The 26,249-nt window shown below is 38.8% G+C and overlaps 1 protein-coding gene across 5 annotated transcripts in view; it reads left to right on the top strand.

Annotated features, from left to right (window-relative positions):
• Nucleotides 1–26,249, top strand: part of LOC139949519 (solute carrier organic anion transporter family member 4A1-like) — a 63,936-nt gene that overhangs the window by 22,486 nt on the left and 15,201 nt on the right. For all 5 annotated transcript variants that reach the window (XM_071947895.1, XM_071947894.1, XM_071947891.1 and 2 more), the window contains 4 exons: nt 12,988–13,905; nt 14,525–14,624; nt 19,385–19,506; nt 25,643–25,897. In XM_071947895.1, coding sequence (XP_071803996.1) covers nt 13,083–13,905; nt 14,525–14,624; nt 19,385–19,506; nt 25,643–25,897 — 1,300 coding nt within the window. In that variant the 5' untranslated portion in view covers nt 12,988–13,082. The remainder of the gene's footprint in view (nt 1–12,987; nt 13,906–14,524; nt 14,625–19,384; nt 19,507–25,642; nt 25,898–26,249) is intronic.

Below are 26,249 nucleotides of genomic sequence, written 5' to 3'. Positions count from 1 at the left end.
ATTCTTCTAAATCCACACAAATACCCTGAATATTTATTGGCCTGCCCTGCAAGTGGGCATACCCCGGGGAACAGCCACCTCTCCTTCAGAGTAGAGGTACGTATGTAAGACTATGATAAAACTTAATGTAGTCTCCAGAAGACGATCAGAGTATACCGATTGAAACGTTGAGTTGAAACCAATGGTTCTTTTCAGAACCACCCCAGCTCATTTAAAGATTATCATTACATGGTGTTACCGCAAACCTACAAAAGATGTAAAACCCCTGGGGTATTCCTGAAACATGCTGCTGGAACGACATGGAATAGGAACCTAGCCAGGGATAGTGGGAAAGTGCACTGGGGTAACCCTGTAGTGGAGTAATTACTCCACAGGGATAAGAGATGCATTGTGAAAAGGGCTAACAATAACATAATGTGTATTAAGTTTGCAAAACACTTGTTCAATAGGCCCTACTTATTAATTTGTTTTTTTTTCATTCCACAATACATTTCCAAACCTCCCCCCACGGCCGCCGACCCACAGTGTTAAAAAGTGCCACAAAGTCCTCTCATATCACGCATCGTCACTGTGCGCAGAATCAGATGTCCCACGGGCGAGTAATCATTATTACTATTAACTAAAATGCAAGGAAATGTCAACGCAATTGAGTTGTGGAATTCAGTCCATTGTGGTCCATTCATTGATGGGGAAGTGAAATGGGTAGTGCAAAAAGTTTGCCATTGTTGTGCGGTTAGGCTGAATTTGTTCCTCGCACAACGCCATTCGTACTTGTAGGACTAGTTCATAGGAGAGCACTGTACACAAATATATTGGACTATTTTAGGTGGCCAGATTTAGATATTTAGACACTACAGCTAATAAAGGTAAGATGTTCTGAATATTTTATTTTTTTTCAGACCTGTGAAATATCAGGGTCAGAGTTCTCCCCAGGATTAATGTAAACAGTGGGGCATTTTGGTCCCAAGATTTTGAAGTTTAAAACAGTGTTTTTAATTTAAAATGTGTTTAATTTCATATATTTACTTTTTATTTATTGGTTGTTGTTGGGCTGGGGGGGGGGGGTGTATGTCCAGGAAGTATGACAGTAAAATAATAAACGAATAGTAAATTAAATGTAAAGTCACAGGGTTTGTAAATGAGATGATTTAGCTGAACAAGTCGAATATCAATGGGCTCAGTCATTTATTTCGAATAACAAACTCTGATTTGGCATTTTGGTCAAGGGTGTTACGTTAGGCACACATCATTGAACTTTTCTAGAATGGATTAATATCCTCCCCAGTGTTGACATCGGTGTACACAACCCAACCGGACTTAAAATAATAACAAACTCTGACTTGACACTTTGGTCAAGTTTGGCCATGTTTGTCACACATCCTTAAACTTTTCTAGAATCATTTCCTCCAGTGTTTTGACATGAGTGTACACAACCTATTGTACATTCATGTAGGCCCTACCTGTACATTGACGCATGACGCACCAAGGCCCCCCCCCCCCCCACAATCCCAATCCCAATATAAGCACGTCGACCCACTTGAATTAGGTCATCTACAAATGGCGTTCGTGACAGCTCATTTTCACAGCTCATTCATAACAAGTAAGGATTTTCTTTTTTTGCCCTATCACCATAAGTGATGACAGGTGGACATGGACTTGTCAACAAAACCCTCTGACTGGAACCCTAATTTGATTATGAAAGTCTCACAATGCAAGGCCAGGGTTAGAATTGTAGCATCAGGTGAGGGTGTACATCATGTGATATAGCTATAAGCCTAGCTGTCTTGTTGCGAGATGTTTATACTGTCCCTTACGCAGAGATGACCACTCCACATGTTGATGAGGATTAGTCTTTTATTTTTTGAATAGTAAAACTATGGAAGTGTACCTCCCGACTATGTCCATATGCATCCTGAGTATTCCACTGATATAGGACATTCCCTCGCCTGGAAATGGTTTTACAACGTGTATTGTGGCTTTGGTGATGGGACGGACTAACGTTTTTAAAACAGCGCCCAGAATCGTCTGATGGTTCTTGTATTTCATGATAGCATGTGGATAGGAACAATTGCAATAGTCAATTGTGATATTACACAAAAACGTCTTGCACCAAGACTAGTTAATGGGTGGTTGACCACTGCAGTAAATCCTGCTATATGAACAGATATGGACGCTTTATCTTGAAAACTACAGACAAATTATGTGCATGTTTAGACTGATATGGACTGATCATCAGCAAGTCAGTTTCTGTAGAACAGCGCCCTCTTGTGTTCGATTGCTGAAGTTCAGTTCAGTATTGATTGAAGCACACAAACATGTATTGGACCAAGACCAGTATACTTAACGGCACTGGACACTATCGGTGCTTGGTGTATCTCAACATATGCACAAAATAACAAACCTGTGAAAAATTGAACTCAATTGGTCGTCGAAGTTGCGAGATAATAATGAAAGAAAAAAACACCCTTGTCTCACAACGTTGTGTGCTTTCAGATGCTTTATTTCGGGACCTCAAAATCCAATTTTGAATTTTGAGGTCTCAAAATCAAATTTGTGAAAAATTACTTCTTTCTCGAAAACTACTTATTTCAGTCTCACAATGTTTTATACTATCAACAGTTCTCCATTGCTTGTTACCAAGTAAGTTTTTATACTAATAATTATTTTGAGTATAGTTACCAATAGTGTCCACCGACTTTAATGTTTCCGATCTTCAAATCTGTTGTGCAGGGCCTGATTTCAGAAAACTGTGAAGTTAGCAAGACCTTCGTGCCCCTTGGGGTGTTCCGATATAGAAATTTACAATTTCCTCAATAGAGGTGTCCTTTACAAATGAGAAAACGCCTTTTTGTCCTTGCCCTTTCAAGATCATTTCTTGAGCCGGATTCATAGACTTGCAAAGTCCTTCTGCACCAGTCGATGTAGCGCCCTCTACCATCAACAAATACAAAAGAACTAGTATCACCAACCAAGACTTACCGCAATCTCTGGGGTCGTTCACACGCCGTACTAAAGTTGGTCTAAGTCCACTTAGACCGGTTCGGGTTCAACTTTTGTGCGTGTGAACGCAAATAAAGTTAGACCGGATCGGGTTTAAACCCCAAAACTTAAACCGTCCAGCGAGGCGGTCTAAGTCTAAACCGGTTCGGGTTTATCTTTTAACACTGCGTGTGGACAGAATGACATCCGGTTTTAACTCACAACGGACGACCCATGTGTGGTTCAATGCACACGCCCGGGACCCGGAGTGCTTGTATACGGTTTCTGTTGCCTCTGATGCTGAAAAGCACCGGGTATTTATATTACTTTCTTGCCGCTTACCGAGTTGGCGAAACCCTCTCGATCGGTGTATGCAGTTTAATTAACCATGGAGGAAGAAACACAGGCCCACGCCCATGATTTATTACATTCTGAAACAAAATTATATTTTCCAAGCTTTTTTTGTTGAGTGTCCTACAATAAATGAAACTGTTTTTCATGCGTATACTACGAGCTCAGCGAAGAAGCATATTATTGTTCATGCTTCTCACATGTACAGCGCTGCCATCCCATAGTGATCACTCTCCGATATCCCATAGTTATCCATCACCGATCCCGTGGATGTGCCTTTCTATTACCGACACCGTTACTAGCGTGCTGTACTTTCAATCTAGGAGAATGAACTGCAGTGGGCGCGAGGCTGTGTGTAGGGGAAATTCCCTACGTCAGCAATATCACCACGTTGTTGGGAAGTTGGGAGAATACTGCAAAGTACATGTGTTTACGTAACTTGCACGTGTGTAGTTGTGTTTATGAACGAATCGGAATAAAAATCGCCGCACCAGCTTTTGAGAGATCGCAACTTCCAATCGATTGAAGGACAAACTAAAAGTATTTATTAAATCGGAAACAGTGGTATAAAACAAAACACAAAAATGAAACGTGTTCTGTTTCATGGAATATGGACAATATTTTGGTTTGTATCAATATTTTGTTTGTTTAAAAAAATAATTTCGAGTAGTGTTCATGTTTGTTTTAAGTGCCCATATCCTCCTAACGGTAAAACTGTTACCGCGTTCGATTGAGCCATTTGTATCCAATAATTATGCCCTGTCTGATCATCCAGGGCATGGGGCACTCAGTATCTCGGCATACTCGGTGCGTGAATCTGATGAATAAAACCGGATGTTAGAGCAACGGGGTCGCGTCTACTTTGACCTCTTAAAACCGAAGATAAACCGGATCGGGTTTAACTCTTTGCTGTCTGAACGCAATGGGTTTTTATTTTTACGACCACCCCCCGCTGCTCGTAAAAGTTAGACCGGTTCGGGTCTAAGTTAGTACGCTGTCTGAACATACCCTAAGTCACACAGTGCTTGGGCCACCGCAACAAAATGTTTTTATGTGTGTCTTCTCAATTGTTGAGACCATCAAAAAGACACATGAACTCAAACAATCAATAAAATGACAACTGGGGCCACAAAAGATACCTTAGGGGAACCATGGGTGAAACAAAAATATGAACTGAATTGGGAACACCTGTCCCAATGACAGCTGCAGATGTGGGGAATACTAATCCCAGTCGTAGTGCAAACGTTGCTTTGTGCAGTGTGTGTGCCAAGTTCTTGTAGTTTATGTACACTAGGTGCAGTTAAATTCATTGGATGCTGTTGTTCATCTGAATGCTGATCTCTTGGGTAAACTTGCCTTGCACTTACACAATCTTGTAATGTGAGTATTTAAGGGAGACCTTTAAAGGCAGTGGACACTATTGGTATTACTCAAAATAATTATTGGCATAAAACCTTTCTTGGTGACGAGTAATGGGGAGAGGTTGATGGTACAAAACATTGTGAGAAACGGCTCCCTCTGAAGTGCCATAGTTTTTGAGAAAGAAGTAATTTTCCACGAATTTGATTTTGAGACCTCAGATTTAGAACTTGAGGTCTAGAAATCAACCATCTAAACGCACACAAATTCATATGATATTGACATGGGTGTTTTTTTCTTTCATTATTATCTCGCAAGTTCGTTGACCGATTGAGCTCAAATTTTCACAGGATTCTAATTTTGTGCATATGTTGAGATACACCAACTGTGAAGGCTAGTCTTTGACAATTACCAATAGTGTCCACTGCCGTTAACATACAACAAAGGGCTACAAATACAATGCTTGGCCACTTGCAACTTAGCTATAAATGTTTTCTCCGCCGTCCCCTGCTCAATGTTCATGGGAGCGCTGACCGCGCAATGAGTGAGAGCCAACATTGAAATGGGGTCCAACGAAATATGGCTAGGAGTGTAGATTGCTGGCACGTTAATCCAGAAGGTTGTCGGTTCAAATCCCGCTCTAGTAATTTTTACTTTGTTCAACCCCAAATTGTGTAAATTTTACCCAGTCAGTTGACTTTGCATGTTCTACTATTTGATGTCAGTATTTTATCTTACTCGATAATGTTCAAACAATTGTTTATGTTCTCTAGAGACTTTTTTGGGGGGGAGAGGGGGTTACACATGACATCATTTGATGGGCAATCATTGGTATGACATCATCTGACGATCAATTCCAATTAGTCTGAACGCCGACGATCACAATAATAGCGAGGTGGTTTCGATAATGGTGAAGTATGATGAAAATGTGTCGTACAAGAGAAAAGTGACTGAAAAGTTGAGAACAAAAGAGTGGCAAAGACGGTACTAGACAGCAATGTAAAGGGGTTCTTGCAAACAGCAGTGCTTGCTTGTCACTATCTCTTGCCCCCTTAATTATATTTTCTGCGCTTGAGGATAGTTTATCCATGTGTTATTATTAACAAGTCCAGATGGCTTCTTTTTTTGCTTTCCGTCATTTTGCAAAACAACCTTCTTGGTTCTTGGTTTGTTTTCTTTCAATAATGTGCAAGAGGTGCTTCAAGCGGAAGTAAGTGTTTCACAGAGTAATTGGTGCTTGTACAACATGACAGCATCAATTTAACTATGTCGCCTTTTTATATACCAAGGGACCTCTGGAATAATGAGTCGATCTTTTTTCAAATACAGGGCTCAAACTGTACTCTGGATGACGACAGGCTTGAGGCCAGTGGTGTTGGCCTTGGGGCAGTTAACTCAAAACCGGACAAGTCTAGCAATCTTTTGTTGCTGGTGTTTTTTAATTTACAAAACAAATACGTTTATGCAATTTCTCACCAAACAAGGCTAAAAGCCACTCCTGTAAGAAGTTTAGGATGAAAATAACTCAAAAGAGCTGAAGGTAGGAATTTGTATTCTCAAACAGTCTAGATTGTTGGATGGAGGGAAACTTGCATCAGGCAAGGAGTTCCAATGATACTGGTGCTCCTGTGAGACTTCTGCTGTTGACTATACAGCCTCCATTTGAGCGGCCAGTATTCGGCCCTTTTCGGGTAGTAGAAAAGCAGCAGTCGCGACTAGACAGACATTAGTTGTCCAAATGCTTAACAGCAATTCTAAATTCTGTTTTGTTCTTCTCAAAACCAATTCAATACAGGGTGTTGGCCCTTCCTCTTATCGCTGCGGTGTTTTGTTGTGGGTGTAGTTTTTTTGTTTTCAATAGTCTGGTTTTGCTTGTGTTATAATGATTTCTTTTGTGTGATTTTAAAATGTTTCAGTGCAATCACCTTTTTATATTGTATAATTATATTTTTATCGTTGGCAGGGGTCTGGTTTTACACATCTTCTGATGACAGTTTTATACTTTTATTTTAACCTTGACAGCCCCTGTACAACTTGTAACTATTGCGTATGTCTAAAGATTTAAAATAAATAGATAAATAAATAATAAGTGCTAATTGCGTGTTAGATTTAAGTTTGTCTGGTAATAACCATCAAATGTAAGCGGTAACTTGTAACTATAAGTATACGCAAGTCATTGTACTTGAAGACAAAGTTCAAATCTTACTCGCAAAAACCTTATTCGACTATGGTGAACAGTCCCCTTTAAGGAAGCTCGAACTGTAAACAAGTTGAGTACAGGAATTGGCTCATTACTGGACCAGTTTACAGAGGGAGCCCCAACTTTATAGGGAGGGTCACTGGCTTCTCGCCCTCATGTCTAGTCCCATTAGATACACTGGTTAATACCTCAGGATAGTTAACATCGTCAAAGAGTTTTCATTCTCTCTCGCTCTCGGCCAATCATGACCGGCTTACCTGGCAAACTTTTGTTTTTACTACCGAACTTGTCCATGGGTCATCTATTATCGCATGTCTGTTCCCATTAGGCTGACTGGGTAACGCGACAGTAGGTCAGGGTGGATTTGTATAGTGTCTGATTTTTCTTTGGAAAGCCAGTCGTGCTCGACGCTTGTACATGTACATCTTTTGGTTTTTGCATCCGATGTTTTGGGTCGTCTGTCATTCTGCGTCTGTGTAGAGTTAATTCTGGATAGTACAACAACAGGTTGGTGTAGATTCTTTTATTCGCTGCATGTGCGAGTGGTTTGAGAAAACCTTGTTTTTCACTTATGCGGCAAACTTTTTCTGTTCGTTGTTCTGAGTCATTGAGTTTATGCGCTCTTGTTGTTTACAAAGGATGTTTGGTGAATGCTATAATATTGTGTTGAGTTCAACAGAAAATGTATTGCATGCCGGGAATTATTTGTAGACTGTAAGAGGGCTTGGTCATTTTCATTTTGTAAATGATGGCACTTCCATCGGATCAATGTTGTGAAAGTTTTGAAGGGGCACCAAGACGAGGGCAACAGGTGCCTTGCTCTCCGCTCAATGGTGTTATTATTATTTTTAGATTGTTTTTGTTGAGTATTCTTTTCTCATTTTAAGATTCCTTTGAGTCGCAGTGGTTTGATTCACTCATTGGCCATTTCAGAATTGTTGTTCATGCCTTACTGTTACTGTTGTTATTACATCATAATAACGGAACAGTCTCCTGTTCATTTTTGCTTTAAAGACATTGGACACTATTGGTAATTGTCAAAAACAAGTCTTCCCACTTGGTTTATCTAAACTTATGCATAAAATAGCGAACCTGTAAAAAAATGAGCTCAATTGTTCATTGAAGTTGTGAGATATGAATGAAAGAAAAAAAACACCTTTGTCTCACAAAGTTGTGTGCTTTCAGATGCTTGATTTCGGGACCTCAAATTCTAAATCCGAGGTCTCAAAATAAAATTTGTGGAAAATAACTTCTTTCTCGAAAACTACTTTTAGAGGGAGCCGTTTCTCACAATGTTTTATACCATCAACAGCTCTCCATTACTCGTTACCAAGTAAGTTGTTATGCTAAAAATTATTTTGAGCAATTACCAATAGTGTCCACTGTCTTTAAAGCAAATAAACTGTAAGCACATAATGAAACTGGGCTCAGGATTGTAGTAACTAGCACAATTTTCCCCGTCAACAAAAAAACAAAATTCAAGTCAATCTATAAACCTTACTCTGTGATTTAACCTTCAAGACTGCATACAAGTTTTATACAGACAACAATAATTGTGACGTGGATCAGCAGCCACTGATCCATATATTGGAATGTCTGACAGAAATCTGCAAGTTCAGTATTTGTTTGGTCAGGCTCTGTGCATGGTAAATAGACCATTTAATGAGATTTGGGGATTTAGAACATTTCCATCAAAGTTCCTGTGTTTGAGCAATTGTCATGGCCGAGTGGTCTACTGCATGCACTGGACTCCTGTTCTGGTGGCTAAATGTCAGCTTGTGGTTTGGGTACAAATCCGATCATGTGAGAGGGTCAAGGCTCAACCCTTCTTCATTTTCCACCTCTAGGACTCTCAAAATGCAGAACTTAAACAGTCAGTCAGTGCTTTATCTTTTTGTTTAAACTTAAGAAGATATTGATTGATTTATGCACCACTTAATTTATCTCTTTTATTTTAAAGGCAGTGATGGACACTATTGGTAATTACTCAAAATAATTATCAGCATAAAACCTCACTTGGTAACGAGTAATGGGGAGAGGTTGATAGTATAAAACATTGTGAGATACGGCTCCCTCTGAAGTGACGTAGTTTTCGAGAAAGAAGTAATTTTCCAAGAACTTGATTTCGAGACCTCAAGTTTAGAACGTGAGGTCTCGAAATCAACCATCTAAACGCACACAACTTCGTGTGACAAGGATGTTTTTCTTTCATTATTATCTTGCAACTTCGACGACCAATTGAGCTCAAATTTTCACAGGTTTGTTGTTTCATGCATATGTTGATACACCAAGTGAGAAGACTGGTCTTTGAAAATTACCAATAGTGTCCACCGTCTTTAATACACCTATTTTTTTTAGTAATTATTTAGCTATTGCCCAGTCTCACTCAGTCATAATGTCCATGTCCCTTTTGTTTGTTTGTGTCTTTATTCGTTAATTTTGTCTTTGTATTAGGGAAGGGGAACAAAAAGCATTCGCTTCATCGTAAATGAAATGAAGGGCCTATATTTTCGTTTAAAAACCACTCTTAAAATTTATGCCAAAAAAAACTTACTTGGTTAGAAGAATAGCAGCTTGTGATAGTAATAAAAGGCATTTTGAGAATCACGTAGGTCTCTCAGATTGTGTATTCCAGTATCTCAACATATGCATACAATAACAAACCTGTGAAAATTGAGCTCAATCGGTCATCGAACTTGCGAGATAATAATGAAAGAAAAAACACCTTTGTCACACGAAGTTGTGTGCGTTTAGATGGTTGATTTCGAGACCTCAAATTCTAAATCTGAGGTCTCGAAATCAAATTCATGGAAAATTACGTCTTTCTCGAAAACTATGGCACTTCAGTAGGGAGCCGTTTCTCACAAAGTTTTATACTACCAACCTCTCCCCATTACTCGTTACCAAGTAAGGTTTTATGCTAATAAATATTTTGAGGAATTACCAATAGTGTCCACTGCCTTTAAAAGAAACAGCAGAACTGTAATCCCCAGCTGTATTCTTTATACAGCTGTAGCAACCCACAAGGAAGTTGTTCATGTTTTGGTAATAATTTCTGTAGCCTTGATCTTCAGAACAACTAAAACAAATCCATACTAAGTGGAGCAGTTATATCACCCAACAAGTTAGTTATGGAAAAGTGTGACCATAACCACAGGAAATATACACTATTAACACCAAACAAAATTTGTGGGTGGGCCCGCCCCCCTTGTAGGAAGTACAGATTCTATAAATGGGCATTTCCGTTTTGCGGTATCATATTACTCAGTGAAACCACAATGCTGACCACAATATGGCTTGGGGTAAGGGTGTGTTTATTGATTGGATTTGCAATGTTATATCAGAGACCATGGTAACCTACTGTGCAACATTAACAAGGCCATTTGCAGGCACCATGGGATACCAATGTCCCTTGAAATGGTTCGGCCGCAGGCAAAGTGCCAGCTAATAATAACTCCAACCCCTAAAAAAACGAAAATCACCAAGTTAGCAGGTCAACGACAAAGGCCCCTCACTTGTTCTTCCTCCATGTTTTATCCTAAAAATAGAGGCATGAAATGTCAAACCTGTAAAAATTTGGGCTCAATTGGTTGTCAAAGTTGCAAGAGAGTAATCTGCATTTATAGAGAAACACTCTTGTTGCATAGAATTGTCTGCTTTCAGATGCCTGGAAGTAGGATACATTTTTGAAGGATTTTAAAAGAATCAAATGGTACACTTTGCCTTTAAAGCCATTATACACTTTCGGTACAGAAAACAAAAAAAGTTCACAGATTTACAAATAGTTTACAGGGTTTACAGAAGCTAATGGTGAAAGACTTCTCTTGAAATATTATTTCATGAAATGCTTTACTTTTTGAGAAAACATTAAAACAATATCAATTCTCGATAGCGCGAATTATGGATTTATTTTAAACACATGTCATGACACGGAGAAACGTGCGGAAACAAGAGTGGGTTTTCCCGTTATTTTCTCCCAACTTCGATGACCGATTGAGCCTACATTTTCACAGGTTTGTTATTTTATATATAAGTTGTGATACACAAAGTGTGGGACTTGGACAATACTGTTTACCAAAAGTGTCCAATGGCTTTAAACTAACCTGAATGAGAAGAACAAAGTCTTGTGTGCACAAAAAACATATTTTGATGCAATTTAAAGGCTATAAATAAACCTTAGTTTGAATGAAATACATGTTGGGAGGACATCAGTGATTTTAAATTTATGTTTTAAAAAGAAACAGAGTAATATTTGCTGCATTTGACAGGGCAAATATTATAATTGGAGATGTTCAATGATCCGAGTCTGACCTGTTCTCTTTCAGCTTTGCTTTATATGAGGTAATAAATAACTCCTTTTATTTTACCTGTCAACTGACACTTTTCTACCTTGACCGAAAACCTTCAAATATTTCCAACCATAGAAAAGTTTACGTGCTGCCCATGTATTGCGTGTGAATAATGCAGGATATGGGGGCAAGGTAAAATTATATAAGTTGTCAAGTTGTGAGTCTCTGTGTTCATAGAGCTTTTGAGAGCGAGACTTCATTACTAAGGTCGGAACGTTTGACCAATGTTTTGCATTGATACCACAGGTTAGTTTGTAGGTAAGCGGTTGGTTTATAAATGGTTTTCAAACAGTTTGTAAACGCAGTGTTTGTATTTAAAGACAGTGGACACTATTGGTAATTGTATCTCAACATATGCATAAAATGACAAACCTGTGAAAATTTAAGCTCAATTGGTCGTCGAAGTTGCGAGATAATAAAAAAAGAAAAAAAACACCCTTGTCACACGAAGTTGTGTGCTTTCTGATGCTTGATTTCGTACCTCAAATTCTAAACTTGAGTCTCGAAAACTATGTCACTTCAGAGGGAGCTGTTTCTCATAATGTTTTATACTATCAACCTCTCCCCCATTACTCGTCACCAAGTAAGGTTTTATGCTAATAATTGTTTTGAGTCCTAACCAATAGTGTCCACTGCCTTTAAGTGATGTGTGTAGTTTAGTTTTTTTTTTCGGATTGTTTAGAGATTTGCAGTTGTGGCTGCTTATACCATACCCTGGAAGCTTAGCCAGAGTAACATTTCATAGAGTTGCTTAAGCAGAAAAGATTGCTTAACAATTTGCTGCTTAGCAGAATTGAGCAGGATACAATCACAAACTGTACATGTGACAATATGGCAGTTTGGTTGGTAACATAATTCTAATTAAAAAGTGACATTTTGTTGTGCTTAGGTTATTTGTGCTTCTGCAACTCTTTGTAATTTTATATTATGAATATTATTGTTATTATTATTCACTGGTTTATTATTGGTTGATTTTTATTCACTGTTTTAAATTGTTGTCAGAGGCAAAGTTGCATTTATCTGTTTATCAAATTACTTGATTTTAAAATGGTAAACAAAAATGGCAAATCCAAGGCAAAACAACTACATTTAAAAAAGATTACAATCAAATATAAATATAAAATAACAGTTTAAGAACAGGCTGAATGCTTAGAAAAATACACCAATTGAAAATGCATACTACTAAAAAAATATTCTTGAAAAAAAAAAAATATATAACAAAATAAAAAAAAAAAAACATTCTTGTCTCACCCCCTAGAAATGTTCTCTATTAAGATTTTGGGGCATTGAAAAAAAAAGATTTGTTTTATTTCAAGAATACCATTTTTAGCAGTGTGACATTGAACAATTCTGCGGCGCCCAATTTCATGACCTCGCCTACCACCACATTCTGCACTTGCGATGCCCTCTAAAGAATGTGATTCATCGATGAACTGTAAAAGTGTAAGCACAGAATTCCGCGGTAAGCAGAGCCGTGAAATTGGACCCAGATTTACCTCCAGACAGATGCTCTTCAAACCAGATGCATGCCGTACACTGACGGGCGCGCCTAACATCAAGGCTTTATTACCAAGTTGCACGTGTTAATCAGTTCAAAGACCTGATCATGTTTGCACTTTATTAAGACTGATTCAATCGGTTAATTTACCGTTCATTGCACGACTGTTTTCATTAAAGTTGGACCATGTGCAAGTGCAGACATTTATTTGTGTGTTCAATTAACCCCTGACTTGTTTGTCTTTGCATTAGAACAAAGAGAGAGTCGACCTGGTGAGGGCACATTACTTCTTGGACAGGACGACATCTCAACTGCTTGTTAACTCAAGCGATTGATATCCCAGTGTATGCCGAATTACAAGGAACTATCAAACATGGATTCGCCTGTGAAACAAAACGGAACCTCACAGCCTGATTCAAACGGGGTAGAGCTAATCACATTGGGCCACGATGCAAATAACAGCAACAACGTGCCAGTTGACGCTGAGGGGATTCCGCCCAGTTCACCCAGCAGGACACCAGAAGGCATTAAACCACCCAACGGGTACGGGGTGCTCCGCAGCGATGAGGAGCAGACTGAAGACGGTACGGATGACGACCTAGAGGAACTTGAAGTGCAATGCGGATGGCGCGGGTTCAGACCTAGGTTCCTGCAGTGTTTTAATAACCCACCCGGCGTGCTGCTTTTCCTAAGCCTGTTCGCCGTCACCCAAGGGATGACCGTCAACGGCTTTGTATACGTGGTCACCACCACACTGGAGCGACGCTTCAACCTCCCTAGTGTACGCAGCGGCTCCATCTCAAGCTCCTATGACTTCTCTGTCATGGTGGTCATCACGTTCGTCACGTACCTTGGCGACCGGTCCCACAAGCCGATGTGGCTGGGGTTCGGTGCGTTAATATTCGCCTTCGGATCCTTCTTCTTTACTCTGCCGCATTTCATGACGCCGTTTTACGATTTCAGTGCGTCGGACTTTGAGTTGTGCGAGCTGAACCGCAATCTCACAGATACGTGTACCTCTGAAGAGATGGAAAGTGGACTAGCAAGCTTTTTTTGGCTCTTTGTGTTTGCGCAGTTTTTACATGGACTTGGTGCAGCACCGCTTTACACGTTGGGTGTAACTTATATAGATGAGAACGTACAACCAAAGATGACTTCTTTATATATCGGTAAGAATAAATATTCACTGATTCAACGCCAATGGCAATAACAGCCTGATGGCCTAGTCTAATTTAATGCCCATTAAACCAAGGTCATTCTCACGCACTTGAGATTGGGTCAGCACACTATTATTACCATTAATAAAAATAAAAACAATTTTAAAAAGTGTACATCTTCCGCAATTTGTTTTTTGAAGTGTACATAATATACACTTACATTATACTAAACGTTTTGTGCATATTTTCAAGAACCAGACTATGAAGCTCTGAAACGTTTAAACTACTATGAAAGTACTGAGATTGGTGTTTGTCTTTTCTGCTTTGTTTCCTGTGTAACCCAGCTACATGTTGAATTGATACATTTTTGAGCATTCACGCATACTAACTTGTTGTGCAGGGGGTAGTCATTGCCACAAATATCTTGCCCAAATTTAAAACGAAATAGGGCACCAAAAGAAAACACCATCAGAACAATGCTTCTTTTACTGTTCACAGAGCTGGTTTTTATATGGCGCGTGTTGTTACATTGTACACACACGCACACAAGACCTGAGTCTTCAACCAATTAAGAGTCCATAAACTCTTTTAGGTATTTATTAATTTGGTTTTCTCCTTTTTTATTTCATAGGCATATTCAATGCAGCTTCATTACTGGGTCCGGCCATTGGCTACCTGCTTGGTGGGGCATTGTTGTCAGTCTACACTGATTTACAAGTGGATTCTAACAGGTACACATCTTAAGAACTTTCAAAAGTTTGACTTTTGTTTCTTTTTCTTCTTGCTTCTTTTACTTGTAAACTCAGGTCAAAATTCACTTGCAGACTGCAAAGGTTTCAGTGCATACATGTATGGTAGCTCAGCCCAATTTCATAGAGCTGCTTATCCACAAAGAGTAGAAAGCACAAAGGAAAGAGGGATTAAAAATCAGTTCAGTCTGAGAAACGCTTGTGCATAAATTGTTTTTCAGATTGTTCATTCCATAGACCTTATCGCAAATACCAATGCGCAAGCGCAGACTGTTGAATGAGGTGCACTGTAGGATAGATATGGATCAAATTTGGACACCAGCAAGATCACCATGCACCTAATTTGTGAAAAGGTCTATTTCCAATTACATACTATTTTTCCTGTGTGGACATAACTGCTCCAGATTTTCATCAATATCTATCTACTACCAATGCTTACTACCTTTTGGAATAAACTTTCACTGGTTAGTTTACACTCCATGGTTTACATGTGTGTATTTGCATAAATCTACACTTAGCGTTAAATCAACCGAATGGTTCCAAAAACCAAAGGCACTCTTTGCCTGAGCTGTAAGACCCTTAAGTTCGGTGGAGATTTTCCTCAAATTCAAGCGAGGGACATCCTCTGAGGATCATCTCTCTCAGACTTATAACTGATTGACAGATATACAATTTCACTCTCAGAACAGTACCATCCCACTGCACCATATGTTTATGTATGTAAATTGCTCTGACATCCAGTGACTAATTCTAGTCAGATTTGGATTGATCTATGAGGCTTTTATAGGCATTTTATTCCCTGCATTATGTTTGTAACAACCCCAGTGGGATAAGCACACATGTGCAGAGCATTATTGACACGTTGTAATGGAGTTCAGATTTGGCATTATTTTATGTGTACATTCCTGGGTCTGGAAGTTATCTGCTCTTTTGTTTACTAGTTATACAGACTTGAGAGAAGATGAAAGAAACACGTTTTTTTAACTTTGACTTTTTCTTGTTCTTGTATACTGGACCCAATTTCATGACTCTGCTTACCGTAAGTAAAGAATTGGCGCTTATGGAAGCAGGAAATTCTGCATTTACGCCAAGTGTATTTCATGGGTTAGTGGGGAATTTTAGCTTGTGTGTGTGCGAACTCCCTGTCACTAGCATTCTAAGCTTACAAGGCTAGCACAGAAATTTGGTGCTTCCTTTGCAAGCTGAAAATGGTGATCGTAAGCGCAGAATGCCGAGCCATGAAACTGGGGCCAGTATTATTGACACACAGTCGCATGTCTCATTCCAGGTTCATGAAATTATCAGCTCTTTTGTTTACTATAGTTGGAGCAGAGAAGATGGAAGAGACACTTCCTTTAAATTTTGCCTTTTTTCTTGTGCACTGTATTTCTGACACACAGTCGTAATGGAGTTCGGAGTTGGCATGTCTGTGTATACATTCCATGATCACAAAACTATCTGCTCTTTTGTTACTAGTCCAGACATGGAGTTAAGATGGAAGAAACATGTTTTTAACTGATTTTTTTTTTCTCTTCTTGTTTACTGTATTATTGACACAGTTGTAATCGAGTTCAGACTTGGAATTTGTGTGTACATTCCAGGGCCTGCAAATTATCTGCGCTTTTGTATACTAGTCAGACTTGGAGTAGAGAGAGATTCAGACGATGGAATAAACACGTTTTTCAACTTTGATTTTTTTTTTTCCCGCATATTGAGGGTAAAGGGTTTATGACTGTCTGGGCCCACTTTCATAGACCTGCTAAAGCAGAAATATTTTCAGCGAAGCAAAAATCGGCAGGATACCAGTCACAGCTTGTACATGTATCATGGTATTTTGGCTGGTTACCTTATTCTGGTAAGCATAAGTTTGTTGTGCTTACTTGTTGTGCTTAAGCAGCTCTATGAAATTGGGCCCAGGTAAGTTGTACGTTGGCCTAATTTCATAAAGCTGTCCAGCTGAAAATACTGCTAAGCAAATTTCTTTGCCTGGCAAAAAGTGAGTGGGGCACCAGTTACAACAATGTAAACTTTATGGAAATTTTGCTGGTAAACAGTTTCTTTTTAACAGGTTTGTTTGTGCTTAAGCAAGTTTTATGCATATATGCTTCATAAAATTGAGCCCAGGTTTTTGGATTCCTGAAATTGTTAAAAAAAAACTAAAAAAAAACAAACAGAAAATCCCTCACAAAATATAACAATTGTTTTCACTTTATTATGACCACCCATCCTTGCATTATGGACCACCATACATGATACATGTACATAAATGTATGAAATATTTTGAGGCTTGTTGTATGGTGAGTTAATGAGCCATCTGCTAGTTACATTTGAGTAATGTCTGATACAATGACTTGCTTAACCACTGGCCTGGAATTACATGACCTTCCCAGGGGCCATTTTCACAGGGAGCTATATAAGATTGACCTTTAAATAAGTTATTCGTATTACTATGCAGAAATTGCTGAACAATTTTCTGCTAAAGAGCCAAAATCAGAAGGATACCAGCCACAAAAGGTAGTATTTTGGATGGTAACCTTAATCTTGTAAAGTTTGTTGTGCTAAAGTGCACTGCTAAAAATTGTATTCTTGAAATACCCATAACAAATCTAATTTTGAGAAACATTACTGATTGCTCCCTAGAAAATGTTTTTATATTATACTACTGCTTCTGGGAGTGAAATAAGAAAAGTTTTCATACAATAACATTTATTCTTATTTCAAGAACTATATATTTAGCAGTGTACTGTTTGTGCTTAAAAAGCAGCTCTTTGAAAATGGACCCTGGACTTTAAAAATGGTCGTAAACTTTACTTCCACCCTGGCCTTTAAATTATAAAAGGAAGGGACTTTTAAGGACAAATTACCTGCCGAGGTTGTGAGGGAAGGGCGATAAAGAAGAGAAAAGACAACTAGCAGTTCCGGGGAGTGATAAACAAAAGGAAGTCATCACTTCACTTGTAATTATGTTCCTTTGTTTACTTGAGGGACCTTGACAATCGTCATGACACTGAAAAAAATCAACTAAATATTTATTTTGTAACACATCCTGTGAAACAATTGGATCAATAGTTATCAAAGGTTTTTTATACGCTTTCTCCAGATAGATATTATCAATGCAATCACACCCAACCTTATGGATCGGTTCTAAAGAATTCCGCTAATGTGTACAAACATTTTGATACTTTTTAAAGGCGCTGGACACTATTGGTAATTACTCAAAATAGTTGTTAGCATAAAACCTTACTTGGTAACAAGCAATGGAGAGAGGTTGATAGTATGAAACATTGTGAGAAACGGCTCCCTCTGAAGTGACGTAGTTTTTGAGAAATAGGTAATTTTCCATGAATTTGATTTTGAGAACTCAAGTTTAGAACTTGAGGTCTCGAAATCAAACATCTGAAAACACACAACTTAGTGTGAAAAGGGTGTTTTTTTCTTTCATTCATATCTCGCAACTTCGATGACCAATTGTGCTCAAATTTTCACAGGTTTGTTATTTTGTGCATATGTTGAGATATACCAAGTGAGAAGACTTGTCTCTGACAATTACCAATAGTGTCCAGTGTCTTTAAATGATAAAGTACTGTTTTATCAGTTTGTCTGAAGTAAGTACTTGGTATGATAACATTTTTGTATAAAATTCACATGTGAATTTTATTTTTACAGCGCTTCCAGAAAATATCTGAGAAATGTAAACACCACTCCGCAGCAAAATTTCAGAAATTGACATCTGGAATAATAGTATGCACATTGTTTACACTCGCTACATCCAGAAAAAGGCTTCAGACACAAACGATGCATACTAATAGTTATTTAATTGTCTGTAATTTTTATACACTTAACACTTTTCAAGTGCATTTTTTGTTGATAAGTGTGTTACATTGGAGATTGTAAATTTACTTTAAAGTTAGTTCTGGCACTTATCATTTGAAAAACAGATGTTATATCTTAAAAACATCCTTTAGACATCTAACTTTTTAGTCAACACAAAAGCATGGAGAAAAGAAGCACTTGTGTATGAATAAGACTGTTGATATTCTTAACACAAGTGTTTGCTTCGGACTTTTTTTTGGGGGGGGGGTAAACTATCTAAACATGGATAGTTTAGCCATTTTAAAGAAACACGTTGCCTTGGATCGGTCGAGTTGGTATTTGAAAAGCGTTCTGTAACCGTTTGTTATAAAATGCATGGTTAGAAAGATGTAAAAGTAGAATACAATGATATACACAATTATGCCTTGAAATTGCGTGGTTTCCTTTTACCTCGTCGACTAACACGGTCGGCCATTTATGGGAGTCAACCTTTTGGGACGTACAATATTGTAAATCTGGGTGTGATTCCTGGCCACCGAGTGAATTCCTTCTTACTGGCGCCCCAAGACAAATAAATTGAGAAAATATAGGGCCAACATAGGGCTAGATATCTCTGTTGATAGAGTGTTGGCACATTTAAACGAAGGTTGTTGGTTCGAATCCCGCTGTGGTAAATTTCTTGCTTCAACCGCAAATCAATTAATCAACTTTTGCTACAAGTTTTGTTTGTGCTGTTTGTTTTTCTTGCAGCCTGGGCATTGATCAAGACACCCCGTTGTTTAACTGTTTTCTTTTTGCAGCCTAGGCATCGATCAAGACGGCCCATTAACTGGGAGTTGTTGGTTCAAATCCCGCTCAATTGTAAAATGTTCTTGTTCAACCTCATCCCCAAATCAATGAAGTTTGTTTCTCTATTTTTTATCATGCAGCCTTGGTATCGATCCAGACAGCCCGTTGTGGATTGGTGCATGGTGGATAGGTTTCATCATCAGTGGTACATTAGCGTTGTCCATCACTCTACCATTCCTAGCCTTCCCAAAGGCTCTACCAGGTAAAAATATTTCAACGATCTTAATTTTATGATCACATTTTTCTGGTTTTAAAAGACACTGGACACCTTTGGTCATTGTCAAAGATCAGTCTTCTCACTTGGTGTATCTCAACATATGCATAAAATAACAAACCTGTGAAAATTTGAGCTCAATCGGTCGTCGAAGTTGCAAGATAATAATGAAAGAAAAAACACGCATGTCACAAACGAAGTTGTGTGCTTTCAGATGCTTGATTTCGAGACCTCAAATACTAAACCTGAGGTCTCGAAATTAAATTCGTGGAAAATTACTTCTTTCTCGAAAACTACTTTACTTCAGAAGGAGCCGTTTCTCACAATGTTTTATACTATCAACCTCTCCCCATTACTCATTACCAAGTAAGGTTTTATGCTGATAATTATATTGAGTAATTACCAATAGTATCCACTGCCTTTAACTGGGATGATCTGGGATGATGTGCTGTGATGATGGCCTATACACAAAATAACAACGCTTTCAAAATTTGGGCTCAATTGGTCAATTCAAGTATGTGGTGTGTCCAACCCTAACCCTAACCCCCCCTACTCTTTGTATGCGACATTTGGATTACAATTTTTTTGAGATCTAATATAAAGATTAATTGAATCCAACTAAATTAAATGTAATGATTGTGAACATGTTGTTATATTTGGATTGTCGCTTCGCTTAGTACCTGGATAACAGGGTATTCCACGCTGCACATGGCTAACTATCAATCAATACAACAATTATGTTTTGAACATGTCAAGTTTCATGTTATTAGTTACTAAGCCTTGGCAATGACTGATGGGCTACAGACATTCCACAGACAGTGATGTGTCAGTTGCTATTATACACGGTTTTACGAGTCGTAATTTAATTAGCGCTACTTTCAGTACAGAGTCATGTGGAGTCATCATTAGTCTTTTTTCAAGACCATGCTTTTAGAATGGTAGTGTGAAATCGCTGCGTTCCTAGAAGTGCTCCAGGTTCTGTTATTGCGGACTTGAATTTCTTGATGAAGTAGTGAATCCGCCCTTCAGGAACATAAGCTTTGCTTTGCTAGCAGTAAAGGCTGCCCTCTATTGCTTCATGATGGACACAAGTTAAAAAAAGTGCTGGACAAACATGTGCCTAAGTTGAACTATTCACCGGTCAGTTTCCGTAAAGGAGATGACCTGAGCCATAATTCATAGAGCTGCTTAAGCTCAAAAAGTAGCTAAGAACCATACAATTTTGGTGAACCAGATTGTGGTTACCAGCCAAAATACAATATCACATGCATAACTTGTGACTGATATCCTGCTAAATAGCGCTAAGCAGAAATTTGTCAGGCAATATTTTCTGCTTAAGGAGCTCCATATTAAACTGAGCCCCCCGATCATTACAGCAGAAGATGTTAATAACTTAAATTTTGAGATTTACAACAAGTTGTGTTGATCGCACTCTTGCGCAAAGCGCTTACACATGTAAACAATTTCAATTTCCGTGGACAGACATTTATCCTCGCATCCCGTGCGTAGGCTCCGCCCACCTGACCCCTGAACATGACACCCCTTCCACAACATCAGGCCCAGGGCTCTAAGCACAGTAGCCATCTCTAGAGAAAAGGTCACAAATTGTTGTTGATGGTTTTCAGGGCCATCTGGCCCTCTTCAAAGATTGCCAACTTCCTTCAGGGACTTGTCTCTTCCCATTTGGATTATTTGGATGTTTGAAGTAGTTTTTTTTTAAAAACATTGCACAGTTTGTAATGTAATGGGGTTCTACCCCAGGATTTGTCAAAACTCTGGGAGGCATTCTGGACATATTTGGCTGAATCATGCTGAATTGAAACAAAGTTCTTGGAATGTTTCCTAGTGTAGTTAGTGTTTATCATGGTTTTAAAAGACCTACTGTGCAACCTGGAGCATCCTTGATGATTTCTTCTTGATGCACTTGTAAAACAACAAATAATTTTTACCCCCCCCCCAAAAAAAAAAAAAGTCTGTATCGGCATGCAATTCGCGTGTATCAATGTGATTTGATAGCTTGCTGTGCATAAACCCTGTGTAATCTATGTCTACAACAAGTGTCAGGTATTTGTGCATTAAAAAATAACAAGATATTGTGTGTTCAACATATGATTGATTTGCCCGTAAAGATGGCGGACTTGACACTGTGTGACGTCAAGTGGGAGACCTTAAATTTCATCTTTGAGAGGGCAAGGCCATTTTCATTTAGGGAAGGGCACCTCCGTTTAGACTAAAGTCCAAAGGAAACCATTAAATGGTCACCAAGGCAAAGACTAGAAACAATAAAGATGCCACAGCACTTCCATACAAAATTCATAAAGTCTAATGGTAAACTTGAAGGGGGCACCAAGGCCAATTTCAGTGGCCGTGGCCTTGTGGTATCTGGCTAATTCTAGGCATACCCTGGGTATTTACAAGTTTTAAATTGTCCCCAAGTTTTGTTTTTCTGTTAGGGCCACATGCCGGATGTTGTCAGAATTTCCGGCCAAATCAAAACTGTTGTCCTGCAGATTGTGTATAATTGAGGGGGACAGTGTCCTCAAACAACTCCGTAGTGTAAGCAAACAATTGAAGATCCTCCTTATGTTTGGCCAGGATGCAACAATTGAGGAGTCCTTATTGTTGGTCCCTGGATGGGAATGAATTTCTAGTCCCTGGATTTCAGCCAGGTCCATCCAAGGAAATGAGTCTCACATGATGAAAACAACAAGCTGGTTTGTGTTATTGTGTTGTACCCATTTTGGGGGCACCCACTTCCAAAACTGACACTACTTTCTTCATGAGGAAAACAACAACCTGTTTCATGTTGTTGTAAGGTTGTCCCACCACCCACTTTCAAAACAGGCATTTCTTTATGAGGAAAACAACAAGCTGGTTTGTGTTTTTGTGTTGTTCCCATTTAGGGGTTTGACCAACCACCCACTTCCAAAACTGACATTTCTTCATGATGAACACAACAAGCTACCTTGGGTTATTGTGTTATACCCAATTAGGGGTTTGTCCAACCACCCACTTCCAAAACTGACATTTCTTTATGATGAACACAACCAGCTACATTGTAACACTGTGATATTGTGTTGTACCCATTTAGGGGTTTGCCCCACTTCCAAATGTATTAAGGAAGTGTAGAGAATATGTATTCTCTACACTTCCTTAGCCATACGTGGAGCTGCCAACTCTCCTTGATTTTGAAGAAATTTCCCTGAAAATAAACCAAGTCTTTCCATGTATGAAAAAGCTTGTGCTGGCAATGTGCCTCTAAGGCTGTGCAACCAAACAGGTCCCAATTTCATGGCTCTGCTTATCGCTGAATTCTGCGCTTATGATCACTATTCTCTGCTTACTATGCAAGCACCGTATATCTGTGCTAGCTGTACTTTAAATAAGTATGAATTTCTCAGTGTTTCCCTGATTGAGATGGATCTGTAATAATGTCTAATGTCTACACTTAATACATTCAGACGGTCCTCTTGGGAGATTCCACTCTCTGACAACTCAAGGAAATTTTTACAAAATCAACTTTTACTTTAAACTGCTGCCATCGCTAAACGTACTTGAGAGCTGACCTGTAACAGGTTGTATTCATGCATGTTGCATTCACAGAATGGTTTCTTCTGTTGGTGGTGATTTCATGGCTCCCTAATGGACCATTTTCATGGCTGAGTAGTGCAGATCAATTCCCTAGTCACCTAATGTGCTCAAGAAGAAAAACATTCTAAAGTTTTAGATAAATATTTCTGCATACTTAAGCCTCGAAATAACCCATTATTAGTGCCCGGTGCTTTTGCTGGGGTGCCCTTTGCACTAAGTTCCATTTTTAGAAATCTCCTTACTTGAGGGAAATTGCTTTGCCTTTTCAAGAGCGAAGTTCAAGGCCTGCCCACTATAATGGTTGTAGTATTGATTTGATTGTGACTTATTCTGATACTAGCTTGCTTCAAGAACGGCAGAGCATTTTTCTCTGAGGTCACATCTCTATAGCAATGGAGTACTTAAAGGCAGTGGACCCTATTGCTAATTACTCAAAATAATCATTGGCATAATGACGAGTAGTGGGGAGAGGTTGATGGTATAAAACATTGTGAGAAACGGCTCCCTCTGAAGTGCCATAGTTTTCGAGAAAGAAGTAATTTTCCACGAAATTGATTTCGTAACCTCAGATTTAGAACTTGAGGTCTCGAAATCAACCATCTAAACACACACAACTTCGTGTGACAAGGGTTATTTTTCTTTCATTATTAATTATCTCGCAACTTCGATGACCGATTGAGCTCAAATTTTCACAGGTTTGTTATTTTATGCATTTGATGAGATACACCAACTGTGAAGGCTAGTCTTTGACAATTACCAATAGTGTCCACTGCCTTTAAGCGCACAGTAGTACAAACAAGTTACAATGCAGCTGAGTGCACAACATATTTCTGGACCAATTGGGTCACCTTATTATTATCAAAGGAAATATGTATTTTTCTTCAATTTAGTTCTCTTAAAAAATACTTCCTTGCCTGACAGGCCCCCAGATTTCCAAACTTACTTCAGAGGATGATGCCACTTACCCAAACGGGGAACGAGTTTGTTGATGATGCCCATATACGGGCGATGGTCGTCCATAAATGGACATAGGCCTTCTGGGTCTTCATAACCCGCATCCTAATAGTGATATTATGATTTCATGAACCGGTCTTGTTTTGGTTTTGGTTTTCTCTTTTTTTCGTTTTCTCCCAGGTCGAAATTCCAGTTGAACCTAGTTAAACTGGGTTTAACTGGAACTAGTTGAAACCAGTTGATAAACTAGTTAAACACAGTTAAAACCAGTTGGTTTAATATGGAAAATGGACAGAGACCAACTGGTTTATAATTTCAACCTAGTTGAACACAGTTAAACCTAGTCAAAACTAGTTGGTTAATATGGAAAATGGACGAGTTTGGTCACTTTCCAGTTGAACCAGTTGACCCCAGTTAACTAGGTTCAACTGGAATTTTGACCTGGGCTGTGTGCCGTATTGTGCCGGGAAACACGCAAGAAGCTGCTTATGTGGACACGTGCACAACAGCGCTCATCGGCGTAAATTATCGCACAAGGTCATTAAGACATCTGGAGTAAATGCGGTCCGTGCCTGAATTAGTTGTTGTGCCCAGTCACGGATATTTCCCACATCACTTTGTCAAATTTGTGTTGTTGTTCGGCGTTCATTGTTGTGTTTGTGGTTCTTGTATGTGTTATTGTTGCACATATTTGTAAAACACTTGGTACAGTTAATCCATTCTGATTGGTCATCAGAGGTAGTTAAACTACCTCGGACAGTTAATGATAAATGGTATAATATAAACACAGTGATCAAACATGACCTGACCTTATTTAGTCAAAAGAGGGCGCTGTCAGATGATATTGAGCACAGCACTGAAAATGCCCGTAAATTGCGAGCAATTACAATGTATAAAGGGTTTTTTAAAAACAACCTCAGTAAGAGAAGATATAAATGTCATTGTCTTATGGGTTAAGTATATATTTCGATACTCAACAGAATTGTATGTGATTCATGTTATTTAAAAGATCTTGAAAACAGAATACCACCAGGCTTTATGATCTGGTGTTATAGGCACTGGACACTATTGGTAACTACTCAAAATAACTATTAAACAAAAAACTTACTTGGTAATGAGTAATGGAGAGCCAATTATAGTATAAAACATTGTGAGAAACGGCTCCCTCGGAAGTAACGTAGTTTTTGAGAAAGAAGTAATTTCTCACTTAAGTATTTGTATTTGATTTTGAGACCTCGGAATTTGATTTTGAGGTCTCTTAATCAAGCATCTGAAAGCACACAATTTGTGCAAGCAGGGTGTTTTTCTTTCATTATTCTCTCGCAACTTTGACGACCTATTAAGCTCAAATTTTCACAGATTTGTTTTTTATGCTTATGTTGAGATACACAAATACACCAAGTGAGAAGACTGGTCTTTGACAATTACCAATAGTGTCCAGTGTCTTTAAGATCAAGCCTTAACTAAGTATTGAGTGTGGATGATAAACGCTGGAATATTGTGCTAAATGCAACCTTCAACCAAACTGATACTGGTATGTGCCTTCAGTTAAATGTCTGAAATTCTCTCTCAACAACAGGTCAGAAAAAGCTTGCCAAGCTCAGGATCTCTGAATGCCATGGAGGTCAAGAATTTGCGGCACGGACAGGATTCGGGAACAGCCTGAAGGATTTCCCGAGAGCTGTCTTGGTTCTGCTCAAGAACATTCCCTTCGTCTTCATCTCGGCCTCTGCCTGTACAGAGTGGTTTATCCTGTCAGGTTTTGCCGTCTTCGCTCCCAAGTTCCTCGAGTCGCAGTTTAATTTGTCCTCAGGATGGGCGTCTATTGTTGTTGGTAAGGTTTAATGTGTGTTAATAAAACGACATACGATGTGAATGAAAAGATGTACCGTATACATGTTAAGAAAATGACACACCGCGCATATTTAAAAATGGCCGGTGCAATGTTGAATTACTAGAATTTAAAAAAAAAAAAAAAAAATTAATATTCTTTATCCCCGATGCAAATTTAACATCTATTATATCGTTGCGGTACCCGCTGCCAAAACATAGGATTCGAACTGCCTCTAGCTGCCGGGCAACCTCGGTAGTCTAGTTGGTAAGACACTGCTCTAGAATTGCAAGGGTCGTGGGTTCGAATCCCACCCGAGTAACATGCCTGTGATATTTTTTCACAGGACTCGGGA

The sequence above is a fragment of the Asterias amurensis genome, chromosome 17 (genome assembly GCF_032118995.1).
Source record: "Asterias amurensis chromosome 17, ASM3211899v1".
Lineage (NCBI taxonomy): Eukaryota > Metazoa > Echinodermata > Asteroidea > Forcipulatida > Asteriidae > Asterias > Asterias amurensis.
This window is presented reverse-complemented; position numbering and strand designations above follow the sequence as displayed.